Here is a 14,474-nt window from a genome sequence, read left to right on the forward strand (position 1 = left end):
GAGGTACCTTGGGTGATGCAAATGGCCTCGATCCACGGGACAAATCTCAAGCAATGGAGGTGGATCTAGTGGGTGCTTGGGTGGGGGAGAAAAGGGGGAGAGAGTGTGAGCTCGGGGAGGAAGAAGATGAGTGGAGTGGGTGGGTGGTGAGTGAACCCCACCGAACCTTATCTCCAGGACCCTACCGCCAGAGACCTCGGCGGTAGGGTGTTGGAGCCTACCGCTGAGGGGTGCGGCGGTAGGTCCCTTTGCCACGTCAGACCCCGTTAACGGCCAGACGGCCGTCAAAGCAACCTACCGCCAGGGAGGACGGCGGTAGCCTGTACACATCTACCGCCGAAGGTTCCGGCGGTAGCCAAAAGGGTCAAATGTCAAAAAAAATCAAACCGGGATCAGATCCTGATTTTAGATGTGAAAAGGGTCAAAACACGAAATTTTGCCTGCATTTGCTGCTGACAGTGTCTGCAACACGGACGCGCTAGTACCGAGGACAAAAGGTGTCACTGTCGCAATTCGCTCTCGCCTTCACGCAACACTGACACGCCATTCGTCTACAACAGTACATACTTGTATGACTCACCATCATGCTGTGGAGGCGCAGCAGTTACTTTACGGCTTCGTTTCCCGCCGTTCATTCCTCTGACACAACAGGAGTGTCTTCGATCTGATGTTTCCATGGCCCTTCTGCCAAGCACGCCGCAGTTCTCGGTTCCAGCTTCAGATTTGCTCCGCGTCAGAATATTTACGTGCAAATCAACAAGCCAATCTTGGAACATTGGTAAGTCAATCGCCGAGAGGTGTGTTCTGCCTTGAAGGCATGACAATCTTTTGCACGAATCCTTCCATGCTTATTTTTCTTCAGACAATCGGTTGCTCCGAAAGCAAAAGGCAATGCTGCTTTGCGATCTCAACTTGGATCATCGATCGTTTTCCATGGAGGCTGTGCCAGTGCCGCCCCTACTTGACTTGACCATCATCAATTACTCCCTCTCTTTTCCATAACAGAGTTCGGTACCCCTGCATTGCCTGCAAGCAACACTCCACAGTGCGTAGCAGCTCGTGCTAAATTCTGGAGTACCATCGAGTCCCCTGCCTATAAATACCAAGCACGTAGTACCCTTGTAGCCATCAACCGGCCAGTCATTCGGAGAAGAAGCAGAGTGCCTTTTGAGATAGAGCCATGGGGAAGAACACCCACCTGTGCTGTTTCTCGCTGCTGCTGCTGCTGCTGCTTCTGTTCGCCGGGCTGGCATCCGGCCACCAGGTCCTGTTTCAGGTACGCGTGCGTATCTGTGGGGGTTTGGTTTGATTCTCTGAGGAAAAGAATTTGAGCTCAGGGGTTTCATTAACTGTGGGAGCTTAATGGATGTTTGTTCATGGCGCGAAATCATGTTGCAGGGGTTCAACTGGGAGTCGTGGAAGCAGAGCGGTGGGTGGTACAACATGATGATGGGCAAGGTCGATGACATCGCCGCCGCCGGAGTCACCCACGTCTGGCTCCCGCCGCCGTCGCACTCTGTCGCCAACGAAGGTCCTCCTCCAGTCTCCCCCTCCCTCTTCCCACTAAATCATTCGTGTCTCAACATCTAGAGGCAACAAAAAAAGAAGGGAGGGAATCATTCAATCATAGACGCGTGGCCGTGGGACGGACAACATGCTAAGTTCGATTGCGATGCAAAGTACAGTATGAGTTGACTGCATCCATGAACCAATCCGGTTATCCAAAAGTCCGAACCCATGGAATAGGCAGACCATATGTTTCAACACTTCCCGACCTCCGGCTGTGATATCGTATTAAATTCATGCACTGTCTAAAAATTTGAACTGGAGGAGAGGCGGGCAATAGATTTCAAAAGATATTAGTACTACACTAGTGACGAAAAAGAAAAATGTACAAATAGGATCAGGTATAGATACAAACTAAAACGATCGACTTGGGTGCAGGTTACATGCCAGGTCGGCTGTACGACATCGACGCATCCAAGTACGGCAACGCGGCGGAGCTCAAGTCGCTCATCGCGGCGCTCCACGGCAAGGGCGTGCAGGCGATCGCCGACATCGTCATCAACCACCGGTGCGCCGACTACAAGGACAGCCGCGGCATCTACTGCATCTACGAGGGCGGCACCTCCGACGGCCGCCTCGACTGGGGCCCCCACATGATCTGCCGCGACGACACCACCTACTCCGACGGCACCGCCAACCTCGACACCGGCGCTGACTTCGACCACGCGCCTGACATCGATCACCTCAATGAACGCGTCCAAAGGGAGCTCAAGGAGTGGCTCCTCTGGCTCAAGAGCGACCTCGGCTTCGACGCGTGGCGCCTGGACTTCGCCAAGGGCTACTCGCCGGAGATGGCCAAGGTGTACATTGACGGCACGTCCCCGAGCCTCGCCGTGGCCGAGATTTGGGACGACATGGTCCCCGGCGGCGACGGCAAGCCCAACTACGACCAGGACGCGCATCGGCAGAATCTGGTGAACTGGGTGGACAAGGTGGGCGGCGTTGCGTCTGCGGGCATGGTGTTCGACTTCACGACCAAAGGGATTCTGAACGCCGCCGTGGAGGGCGAGCTGTGGCGGCTGATCGACCCGCAGGGGAAGGCTCCCGGCGTGATGGGGTGGTGGCCGGCCAAGGCCGTCACCTTCGTCGACAACCACGACACCGGCTCCACCCAGGCCAAGTGGCCATTCCCCTACGACAAGGTCATGCAGGGCTACGCGTACATCCTCACCCATCCCGGCATCCCATGCATCGTAAGCAAACAGCTCCGAGCTCGCCTTCACTCTCACTAAGTCACGACCATTCATTCATTCAGGAAACTCAGAATTGTTGCTTCAATGATTTGCAGTTCTACGACCATTTCTTCAACCTGGGGTTCAAGGACCAGATCGCGGCCCTGGTGGCGATCAGGAAGCGCAACGGCATCACGGCGACGAGCGCCCTGAAGATCCTCATGCACGAAGGGGACGCCTACGTCGCCGAGATCGACGGCAAGGTGGTGGTGAAGATCGGGTCCAGGTACGACGTCGGGGCGGTGATCCCAGCCGGGTTCGTGACCACGGCGCACGGCAACGACTACGCCGTCTGGGAGAAGACCGCAGCCGCGGCCACACTACAACGGAGCTGAAGCCTCCACTGAAGCGCGGCGGCAACATGATTTGAACTACATTGTCCGTTCTGCTATACACACGCAGATATTGTTATTGTAGTATATACTTGTACCCAGAAATGAGCTTTACGAATGGCTCACACGACTATAGTAAATAAAGTATTGAGGATACGAAGAGGTATAGAAGGCAATTGGGCCATTTGGATGCTTCAGGATAAAGGAAAGGAAAATACAGTTCCAGGGCAAGAAAGAAAAAATCAACGGTAATACCTGACGATGACATTGTTATGACGATGACACACCATATATGATTTACACAATGGTTCCAGTAATATGAGGAGCACGCCGGCATGCCAGGAAGTAAGAAACAACAAATCGACGGTTTTTCTGACTACTGCAAATAAGATTTCCTCAGTAATACCAAGACACTGCCATGAATCCAAATAAATCCAGCAAAGGAAGCCAAAATGGCAGCCTATTATTAATTTATTATTCTCCAAAGGCTAGCCTCAAATAGGCGAAAGATGAGCTCTTTCATAGTTTTGTTACATTGCATCCCATACATTGCTGGAGGAACCAGCAGAATGAAGATGGCATTGCAAGTTGGGGAGCAGAGAGGCTCTACCGAAGGAAACACGATAAGAAGCAAAACAGGCATACAACAGCCTGCTAGCGTTAGGCAACTGACAAACAGCGAAATCCCAGCCAGAGCCTCAGAAACCAAGCAAGGCTACTCCTACGCTAGTGTCCCCTGAAGTAATAGGTTACATGCTCCCACATTTTTTCTCTATTCTACTCCAGGATTTAAGGAGAACAAGAGCTGGGTTTTACTTGGGACGCTTGCGGTATGGGTACAGGATGTCATCCACAGTGTCTTTGACGTAAGTCCCAACTTTATTCATGTTCCTAACCACACCACTGGCCACAAGCCCAGCATTCCTCTGAAATCTGCAGGTTCAGTTGAAAATTCGCCGTTTGTTAAAATTCAATGCAAATCCATGGACTCGATTAGAGTTTAAACCAAAAGAGCAACGTACTTGGTTATGAAATCGGCTTGTGTCAGCGCAGGTTTGTGCCCATGTGCTTGAGTAGCTGCAATGTTATCAAGATGAGTGAAATTTCTAGATCCAATAAGTTAATCATCACATCTTTCTCGTGAAGAGCGAGTCTTACTAACCAACGTAAAATAAGTTTAGTTTCAGGCACACTGAGATATAGGCGAGCTCCAAGATTATTCGACTCAGAATGCAGACTACTTTAGGATCCAGTTCCTCCAATCACCGCGAGTAAATTAAAGTACCTTTTCTGATATTATGTTTTAGGGAACATTTTCTGTATTGTTTGTCTACTGTGGCAAAATTAACTTTAAGAATAAGATTTGGCAGCTTTGAATCATGCAATAACCAACGATGCAACATTAGCATATCCACTCATTTCTTCATTAACAGGCAGGCTATAAGTAACAGGTGAGACCGTTCATTACATTCTACAGAGAATCTGCAGTACAGAGGCTACTGAAGGAAAGTGTGACATGTTAAGCACCTCTGGGCTCTGGCAGTGATCTAGCATACCGTGGTAGGCTTTGCAGTTGCTATTGTAGTATTATTTTATACAGTTACATACTTGTCAGGCAATAAAATAAATATTTTCCTTACCATCTTTTTTCATGTGAGCTGGAGCTTGTTTAGTCACGTGAGCTGGAGCTTGTTTAGTTGGAGCTCTGTCTGTCAATAGCTGCAGAAAAAGAAAAAAGAAAAACACTTCTTGCTTACACATAATTTATCCTTTGACATATACTTACAGTAAGATACTGGCCAAGCAGTTTCAATAATAATAATAAACATATTAGGGAAAAGATCAAGAATATATGTTTACTGTTATGGCATGCCCAGCATTCATTCCTACTGTGATTGAGAAAAGAAGGGAAGTGGCATCAATTCATCATTGTAAACAAATAAAAGGTATATGGATTGCCATGAACACGCCAGCCATTTTTTCCATATACATAATACAGAACTAGGCTTGCACACTAAATTGCTTCTTTTATAAAAAAAATCAACTGTCATAGACTATGCCTGCTATACTAAGACGGCCTATACAGTATAAACCATAAACAGACAGCATAATTCCCATGCACATTAAGTCACACTGACATACTGCTTATGTGTGAGCTGACATGTTAAGCACAATTTCAGAGCAATAAATGCTTAAGAAGAAGAAGAAATACCTCAACTCCAACACAGATAGGGAGCTCTGCATGCTTCTCTCCCTTCACTGTAGAGCTATCCTTGTCATCTAGGTATATGGAATATCCAGCACATGCATATTTGAAGTTGGACAGGTTGCGACCTTCTTGGATAGCTCCCAGCTCAATTTCTCCAACCATACGATCAGGAACTGGTATCCGTAGCAAGTTCAAAACACCCAGAATAGGACAAAACAAGTCAACCCAAAAGTTAAGAATCACAAAAATCAGATAAAATTAAGTCAGGAATTTAAGTCAGCTATTATTACTGCTATGGTGACTGGTGAGACGATAAATCCAGTGCACATGATACAGAGATAAACATTCATGATAGGAAGCGGTACTTCTGCTGTTCTGCAGAGATTGTCATGAGAGACAATCTCAAAGTTATAGAATGGATCGTATTTTTTTTACTGATTTTGCATATTCAACTGATCATCAGTACAGAGTACAAATGAAATACAAGAGTTTATTGGTGAACCTAGGTTGATCAACAACATTCTGGATATCTGCTTCTAGCCATCTTTGCAGTCACATAATGAGGACCTAATCTCATACACTCGATTGTCCTTGTGCGGTTCCCAGAACATCGGTGGCACATATAAACTCAACAGAAGATCCAGAATCTGATACGTAATGACATAATCACATAAATGCAGTGACTTTCTTGTACTGCTCTGAAGAGTCAACAAACAAACCCAGGCGCTTATCCTTCCCACAGGTCCAGGTATTAACACTAACTGGCAGTAGTAGAGAATACTTTTACAGCAAGCTTCCTGGGATCTGTATGATCGATAGCCTACTAGATTGATTGGTAGAACTCTTTTGTGGCACTGATGTTACACGTCAGTATGGGATGTGATAACTTTGAATGTTTGACGGGATGGTGCTAGGATTTGTTTTCGTCCAATTGTCTTTTTCCGGAAGCAGGGGCGGACAGTGGGTTTTCCTCAGGCGTGCCGAGCTGTTTCCCGTTTCATGTTTTCCCATTGTACGGTTGCGAACTTTGTTTGTCTCCGTTATGCAACTAACAGAATGGGGAAACCCAGTACCACAATACAGCTTAGTTTCCAGATAAACCTATGATGTGAGCATTGCAATTTTGTCGAATTCCACTGAAGACATGAGTTGCAATCAAGGTGATTTCTTCCCGGTGTGTGGGAATGGGTATCCCTGTTTGCAAACAACACAGGAGCCCTAATCCCTATGCATCCCCATGGTTGGTGCGTGTGTGCATCACCGCAAAAAACGAAATCTTGTGCAGAACAGGGAGCCCAGCGAAAGCTCAGGGGGCACAGATTGCATGGCTAATGGCTGAACTAGGAACAGGGGAACCCTAGCCCACTAGAGACCCTAAAGCAAGCAGCAGGCAATCGAGGGTAAGAGAAGAGGAGAGGAGGAGGGTGGTGCGGGCGCGATCTTCGACCTTGGGGGATGCCGCGGGTGACGCCGACGCAGACGGGGCCGCGCCCTTTGGACCTGAGCACCGACGAGTAGAAGAGGCAGCCCTTGCACGACCTCCCCTTCACCACCCCTGCCCCTGCCACCGGGGTCGCCGCTGCCGCCGCCGCCGCCGCGGCGCCCTCCCCTGCCGCAGGGACCCCCGGCGCGGCGCCGGCGCCGGAGCCGGCGCGCTCCATATCCACCGGCGTGGAGGTGCGGCGGCGACGAGTGGTGATCTGTGCCCCGCGTGGAGAGACTGTAGAGGGAGAGGGCTTCGCTTTCCTGGTGCCGCCGCCTCTGGCGTTTATTCAGTCGGAGCTTCTTGTGTTTGTTTTTTGATTTCGTTTTGTGCAGTCTTATCAAGAATTTGGAGCACTCCCTCCGTTTCAGATAGGAGTACTTTGCATATTGCTTCTATCCCAAGTCTGTTTGACCACAATTCAAAAAAAAAGGTCCATTTGACCAAATTTTTGATTTTGCATAGGACATAAAAAGGTCTTACATTTTGTTCCGGAGATAGTATTTGATATTTTAAATGTTGATATTTTTTCATCAAACTCAGTCACACCGGTCAGGTGTGCCGGGTACATGTATCATATACCATTCGTACTCAAACAAAGTTTCTAAACATGTACTTGTATCATATTCCGTTCGCATGCCGGACATAAAAAGCATGTCATTGGATTCATATTCAAGCAAAGTTTCTAAATATACAATTTTGATGGCGTATAACATATATTAAATTAGTCAGAATCAGCGACATAAAAAACGCGCACACCCTATGTACTACCCGTCTGAAGGGATACACATTTATGTCACTTGGTTGCGCTAGAAAAAAATACTCCCTCCGTTCCAAAATAGATGATCCAACTTTATATTAACTTTGTATTAAAGTTAGTACAAAGTTGAGTTATCTATTTTGAAACAGAGAGACTAATTTTCTTTTTAACATTTCTGTCCTTGGATTTCGCTATAAAGGTGTTCGGTTTGTGCCTAAGGCTGCCTTAGAGGTTGTCACACGTAAGGTTAACTCCCCGGTTGGCAAATAGTTTTCTTTTTAAGCATTTTCATTCTTGGATTTGCCGTGTTGGTTTAAGGAAATTGTCATACTCACGACAACATAATTTGCCAACCCAGTTGTCAGATTTTAACATTTCTGTTCCCTTTTGCCGACTCAGAATGGAAGGAGTTTGATTTTGCACGGAATTATTGTTCAAGGTATCCTGACAGCAAAAGAAGCCCTGTACAAGGTTGTGTTCAGGGTGATACGGAATCACGCCGACATCATGATTAATTAGTTCATAAAACAATAGTGATGGAATGATATTTACAGAGAGACCCGAGGAACGCAGTTCCTGTACAATGAGTGGGATATACAGGTTAATTTACAACGTAAAGAAGGGGCATGCTTCACAGACATTGCATGCCGCGTACATCAGGTGCGGGTGCTGGTGCGACTATGCTAATCATGACTGGAAGAGAGTAACGGTGGCGATATATCCATTTTTCATCACCTGTTGGTCAATGGGAACAGAAGAGTTGCCAATGTCAGATCAGAGTGATAACAAACAAATTGATGACACAGTTCGCGCAGGAAAAGAAGGTTTCTGATGCCGAGTAATAGGTAGCCCACCTCAAAAGCAATATTTTGGTATCCATAGACGAAAGTTGATCCAAATGGGTTATTCATCGAGCCCTGCGTCTGGATTGCTGCTCGACCGCAGTCGCCAAGGATCTCCTAATACAGTAGAATCAACACACATTAGTCAGTTAGCAAATAAGCATGAGAAATCAAAAGAAAAATAATGGCCATGACCGAGAAACAGCGTTACTGCTCAAACAATTGCTACATGGCATGCTGAGCTGCTTTTAAGAAGTAAAAGAACTGATGCTGTTTAAATATGGGAGCACATTGCCCACGACCTGATTTTACTTTTAGTTGTATGCCAATCAAAGAAACATTTTCTTTACCGGGGTCAAAGAAGCATCAGTAACTCATTTATTTGCATACAAGTTCAAAAAGTCTGTCATTCACCAACTTTTCACGAAGGACCATTAAAAGATCAAGATATCTCATAAATAAATCTAGGAAAAACAAGTTGTCATAAAGGGAGCACAAAAGGTTTAGTAATGAAATGGCAACTCAAAGCAAAGCTGATAGTTATAGGTTAACTGATAAATCTATATGGGAATCAATGCAGCATAAACTCATGGTGAACACCATACCTTGACCTGTTCCCATTTTGTTCGAGGTGTTATGCAATTTTTGGAAGTGTTACCCGGCTGCTGCGCCCCTTCAGCTGAAACAAAGCCAATAGTTAATTAGTATTGACCTCATCAGCAGCAAACTGACTGTAGCGAGCAGTTCGTACCTTCAGCGTCATAGATAACAAAGTTGCATTTCATGTACGAATTGAAATCAGAATGGCCAGGGAAGTTTGTATGTAAAACAAACTTCTTTATCTTGTGAGTCTGCAATGAAACAAAATCAACTGGTCAACATGCTGGTTGAACCTCACAAAAGAAATGTTGTAAACTTTGAAGTGTGCAGGCACACCTACTATACAAAGCTCCATACCTGACCATCAAATAAGATATCTATACCACGCGAGAAGTAGTTGTAGAAGTAGTCTCCACAAAGAGTAGTCCGAGGGCGGAGGTCGGATGCGGAGTGTATAACCATTTGGTCCACCTAACATGAGAGCACGATGTGCTAAGCGTTAAAGATGAGAATGCAGTATTGAGAGTGCTTAGGATTTTGGTCTTTCCTTATATTATTCTTTCAATAACAAAAAAGGGAGAGCATATATTACAGAAGAGTTGACATGTACCAAGAGGTAAAATAATGGTTCTGGATATAAAATATAAATCAGAAAATCAGAAAGCGAAAGGTGAAACAGCCTTTTGGGCTTTGGCTACTTTATCTTTAAACTGCATCTGACGCAGCATTGTTTTGCAAGTAACACTCAAACCTCAAAGCAATCTGCAAGTGCAAGAAAAGTACTTGTCGAACTATGACATTTCACATGTTCCAAGCATATTTTTTGGGTTATTCGATCAAATTTCCACATTGTATTCTACCAATACTCACATGTTGCAACAGCACCAAACACCTAGTTCAGTATGAGACTGAGATGTCCTCGGATATTTTTGACCATATGTTGAATTGCTTGAGTGCATGGAATCATTTATTGTTTACTGATCTTTGAAATAACAGAAAACTCTGGCTTCTCTAGCATGCCCAGAATATAAACTAGAAGTGACATCCTGGTTATCGTCACCAGCTCAGTATAGGATAAAATATGGAGGTAGAGATACATGTTTCCAAAGAATAAACTGGAAAGTATGCATTCTAGTAATCTAGCACATGTTATTTGTAACAATTGAAAGATTAGCTTGCCACAATCTCTATGAAAATCCATATTGCAATGCTTCAGTAAAAAAAATCAAAATTACAGGCACACCTGCTTTTGGTGGATACCACATGGACGACCCAATTCGGTCCAGATATCCTGCCAAAGATACCGCATCATCACGTAAGAAACCATTAAAGCATGCTTCAGAAAAAGAGAGCAGACAGTACAATGATTTACACCTGTGGCGATGCTCCGAAAGGAATATGCTGCCCCCCAGTAGTGAGCCAAAGCTCTTCACCAAGCTGAAAACAAGATGAAGCTTTAAAAAAGGTTTGCTCCAGTGATGTTATGTCGAGAGCTTATTCAGTCACATATGTATTTTATCATACGCACAAAAGACAGTAACAATGGTGCATGACACATACACTACCAGCTGTTCACCTACAATTCTGCATTTACTTTCTTTTGGTGTATATACTTGCTCAAAAACATTTTGCTGCAGAAGGATGGGGATATCGATGAAGATGTGAACCATCGAATCAAAGCCGGATGGATGAAGTGGCGCCAAGCTTCTGGTGTTCTCTGTGACAAGAGAGTGCCACAAAAGCTAAAAGGCAGGTTCTATAGGACGGCGATTCGACCCGAAATGTTGTATGGCACTGAGTGTGGCCGACTAAAAGGCAACATGTTCAACAGTTAGGTGTAGCGGAGATGCGCATATTGAGATGGATGTGTGGCCACGCAAGGAAGGACCGGGTCCGGAATGATGACATATGTGATAGGGTTGGGGTAGCACCGATTGAAGAGAAGCTTGTCCAACATCGTCTGAGATGGTTTGGGCATATTCAGCGTAGGCCTCCAGAAGCTCCATACCCGACAGCTAAAGCGTGCTGATAATGTCAAGAGAGGTCGGGGTAGACCGAACTTGACATGGCAGGAGTCTGTAAAGAGAGATCTAAAGGAGTGGAGTATCACCAAAGAACTAGCCATGGACAGGGGTGCGTGGAAGCTAGCTATCCATGTGCCAGAACCATGAGTTGGTTGCGAGATCTTATAGGTTTCAGCTCTAGCCTACTCCAACTTGTTTGGGACTTCAGGCTTTGTTGTTGTTGTGGTGGTGGTGGTGGTGGTGGTGGTGTGCAGTTGTAAAACCAGATCGTATGGATTACTGAATCATGAAACAGGAAAATCTCTGCAGTTTTCACAGGATTAATGGACTGGAAATATCATCAATAAATAGGCAATGTACCTTTGCATGTACTTCCTCCATATATAGGCTGCCCGCAGGTAAGGCAGGAATAACTGCCTTATCCATCAATGATCCAACACCAACTTTGCTATCTGTTGAGCTATCATATATAGAAACACGGCACGTAACTGGAGTTGTTCCATCGGGAAATTCCAGGGGCAAATCTGCCACTGCAAGTGCAATAAGAAGCTGAGAAGAAATGCTGCGGATGATAGTTATGCAGAAATGAATGTGACTATTTAGCAACATACCTTCCCCATTGTTGAAGAAATTTGTATATTGACTGGGGATAGGGAATGCGAATGATAAACCCTGCAAAATCTTGTGAATAAGATAAACCCAAACAGACCAAGAAATGGAACATGGAACAAAATCTTGAAAGAAATAAAACAAAGCAAGGGCTATTTGTCATGGCATACTGGATAGAAGAGGGTATACATGCCCCTCTCTTTATCATATATCCCAGGGAAAGTCGGTCCAAATAGAGCATAAACAGATACAAAAGTAGCTAGCGTCGATGGACCGCTGAAAGAATAGAAGGGAGAAGGAAATCGTCAGTAACACAGCACCTAACCTTTTGCTGAACGGTTAGGGCAAAAAATGAGTGACCATGCCACATATAAGCTTTACTCGACCCAAGGGTTCTTGAAAATAGACTAAACAGAAAAGAGGGAATGCGTAGAAGCTCCTCACCCAATTAAAGACGTCGCGTAACGCAATTGCAGTCTCTTAACATCAAAAATCTCGATGAGACGAAGCCTCTGCAGGAGAAAAATAAAAGAACAAGATTTCCTGATCGATAGTGAATTTTTTCACAAATCTCAAATGCAAAGCATGTACAAGTTTTTATACCAGATTCTTTAAGTAAATTTTGCTGCAGAATTCAAATAACTACGGCACTAAACTACTGACGGGTCTGCATTACACTTCCTACTGTCAACGAAGCATAGAACCACTATAATTTGGTTATATAAACATTTCAGTACAGTATTCAATACCAACAAACAAATGCTACTGTATATATGAATTCAGTACAAGTGAGATCAACGATGTCTACAATGCAACCAGAGTATAAGGAAAACCCAAGCATATGACTGAAACAAACCTGCGACCAAGGATCGAAGCGCAAGTGAAACCCGTGATCCGGAAAGCTTATGACGAAGTCCAACTTTAGAGGCTCCTGGAATCACAGAATGAACCACACCAATCAGTTAAGGTTATTTTGGTGGCTCTGGTAACACTAAACAAGGGCTGCCCATCACGAACCTCGTCGAAGTACTTCACGTGGACAACATCGTAAATGTTTGGCTGGTGTTCAATCTGCGCAAATGCATCGGAAATCGGCATCCCTGCACGGACCATCCCCGAGCTCTTGTGTCAGAATTGGCAAAAAAAATCGAAACTTTCAGCTAAGCGGTTGCTTCAAACGCAGGTTTCTCTTCCGTTGTCGCGTGCGGGGCGAAAGGAAGCAACCGACGGGTTCGGAAATCGGATCCCAACCGACGCGGCGACGGCGGTTGGTTGGTTCGCTAGGGTTGTTGGGGGAAACTCACCGAGGGTGAAGGGGCCGACGCCGAGGCCGGGGCGGAGGTCGAGGGTGACGGCCCCCATGGCCGTGCCCTCGCAGCGCCGCCTCACCGGCACCGTCGCCGGGGACGGCGACCCGACCGCTGACCCGGGCCCTCCCCCCACCATCGCCGGTGACCTCTGCGTCTGCATCGCTGCGGCGGGCCTTCCTTCCCCTCGTCGGCCGGTTTGTTCCTCTCGTCGCTCCGATTGGGTTCGGGGATTCGCGTGGGCTTGCGTCTACTTCGATTCCTTCTTCTCGCCGACTAGTAGTTTAGCTTAACGAGAAGCCAACGAACGGTGCGCGGGGCCGCCTTGTCAGTGTGAGGACCGCGGGCGTGGGCCCCACCTGTCAGTAAGGTTGGCGCCGGCTTCACACTTGGCAAGGCCACCGGTTGCTTACTTGCTTGTGCTCACGTTTTATCACGTTACGTTTGCTTCCCCGTTAGGGTTTTCTTTTTCGAAAGCCCTCCTCTAATCCCGAGCTCACATGCACTTGGATGAACAGTAAAATTCAAAACAATAGTAGAAAAATGTCAAGATATTTTGAATTCTTTTTACGATAAACATTGATGAATGTTTGACCCGCGTGGAAAATTTCGTGATGAAATAATATTTTGAAGTGTTGAGTATTATGATTATTAGGAAGTATATGATAGAATAGGATTTGTTCCTGCCTTGTTTTGTACTCCCTCTGTAAATTAATATAAGAGCGTTTAGATCACTACTTTAGTTATCTAAACGCTCAAATTAATATAAAAGCGTTTAGATCACTACTTTAGTCTCAAATTAATATAAGAGCGTTTAGATCACTACTTTAGTCATCTAAATGCTTTTAGAGCGTTTAGATGACTAAAGTAGTGATCTAAACGCTCTTATATTAATTTACAGAGGGAGTACTACTTTAAATTGGTTATTGTACTCCTATATATATATGTACACGTGGCTCAAGCAATAAACAACAACTCCACCAATTCCTATCTATCCTTCTAACATGGTATCAGCCTAACCGATCCAATCCTAGCCGCCGCCCGCGCGCCACCCCCAGGCGGTCGGCCTCCATGACTGTCGCTGGGGGCCGCGTCGTCCGTACCTAGGGTTCGTCCGCCGGCCGTGTCGACCGGCTGCCCTAGAGAGTCTTTTTCCCGATTCTTTAATCCGGATTTTCTCTCTCTCGCCGGTCGCTTTGATCGGCGTTTATTTTTTAGTTTTCCGATCTAGGATTGGTTTGCGTCGCCCGCCGCCGCCGTTGACCCCTGCACCTCTACTTCGACATCGGCGTCGACTACACTGGCCACTTCGTCATCAACCTCGCGGCAAGACTGGACGCGCCGCCAAGGGGACGCCTTCGTGCGTCGACGCCGGTCGCTCATCCGCGTGGTCTCCATTGCCGGTCTGTCTTCGTCGTCATCGACCGGGACATCACCGACAATGTTGCCATCGACTCTGATATGCGCATTGTCCCCGCCATGGCGCGTATAGCGCCGCCGTCGGTCTGAT

At 46.2% G+C, this 14,474-nt stretch overlaps 3 protein-coding genes across 3 annotated transcripts; 1 reads left to right on the top strand and 2 right to left on the bottom strand.

The window, feature by feature from the left end:
- The first annotated feature begins 597 nt into the window (after window positions 1-597).
- Window positions 598-3,282, top strand: LOC109773485 (alpha-amylase type A isozyme). Its single transcript, XM_045230750.2, has 4 exons — window positions 598-1,276; window positions 1,399-1,531; window positions 1,945-2,759; window positions 2,855-3,282. Exons 1-4 carry the CDS (start codon window positions 1,181-1,183, stop codon window positions 3,131-3,133), a joined length of 1,323 nt encoding a protein of 440 aa, XP_045086685.1. The 5' UTR covers window positions 598-1,180; the 3' UTR covers window positions 3,134-3,282.
- A 277-nt stretch (window positions 3,283-3,559) lies between these two features.
- Window positions 3,560-7,108, bottom strand: LOC109773487 (uncharacterized). Its single transcript, XM_020332181.4, has 5 exons — window positions 6,787-7,108; window positions 5,343-5,512; window positions 4,771-4,849; window positions 4,153-4,207; window positions 3,560-4,063 (listed from the first exon to the last, which is right to left on the bottom strand). The coding sequence occupies exons 1-5, from the start codon at window positions 6,998-7,000 to the stop codon at window positions 3,943-3,945; spliced, it is 639 nt and encodes a 212-aa protein (XP_020187770.1). The 5' UTR covers window positions 7,001-7,108; the 3' UTR covers window positions 3,560-3,942.
- A 946-nt stretch (window positions 7,109-8,054) lies between these two features.
- Window positions 8,055-13,264, bottom strand: LOC109773488 (PHAF1 protein At3g51130). Its single transcript, XM_020332182.4, has 14 exons — window positions 12,962-13,264; window positions 12,675-12,757; window positions 12,514-12,588; window positions 12,102-12,169; window positions 11,828-11,933; window positions 11,660-11,720; window positions 11,409-11,578; window positions 10,399-10,461; window positions 10,268-10,315; window positions 9,382-9,495; window positions 9,176-9,275; window positions 9,030-9,103; window positions 8,437-8,541; window positions 8,055-8,317 (listed from the first exon to the last, which is right to left on the bottom strand). The coding sequence occupies exons 1-14, from the start codon at window positions 13,125-13,127 to the stop codon at window positions 8,270-8,272; spliced, it is 1,281 nt and encodes a 426-aa protein (XP_020187771.1). The 5' UTR covers window positions 13,128-13,264; the 3' UTR covers window positions 8,055-8,269.
- Between the last annotated feature and the right edge of the window lie 1,210 nt (window positions 13,265-14,474).

This window comes from Aegilops tauschii, chromosome 7 (genome assembly GCF_002575655.3).
Source record: "Aegilops tauschii subsp. strangulata cultivar AL8/78 chromosome 7, Aet v6.0, whole genome shotgun sequence".
NCBI lineage: Eukaryota > Viridiplantae > Streptophyta > Magnoliopsida > Poales > Poaceae > Aegilops > Aegilops tauschii.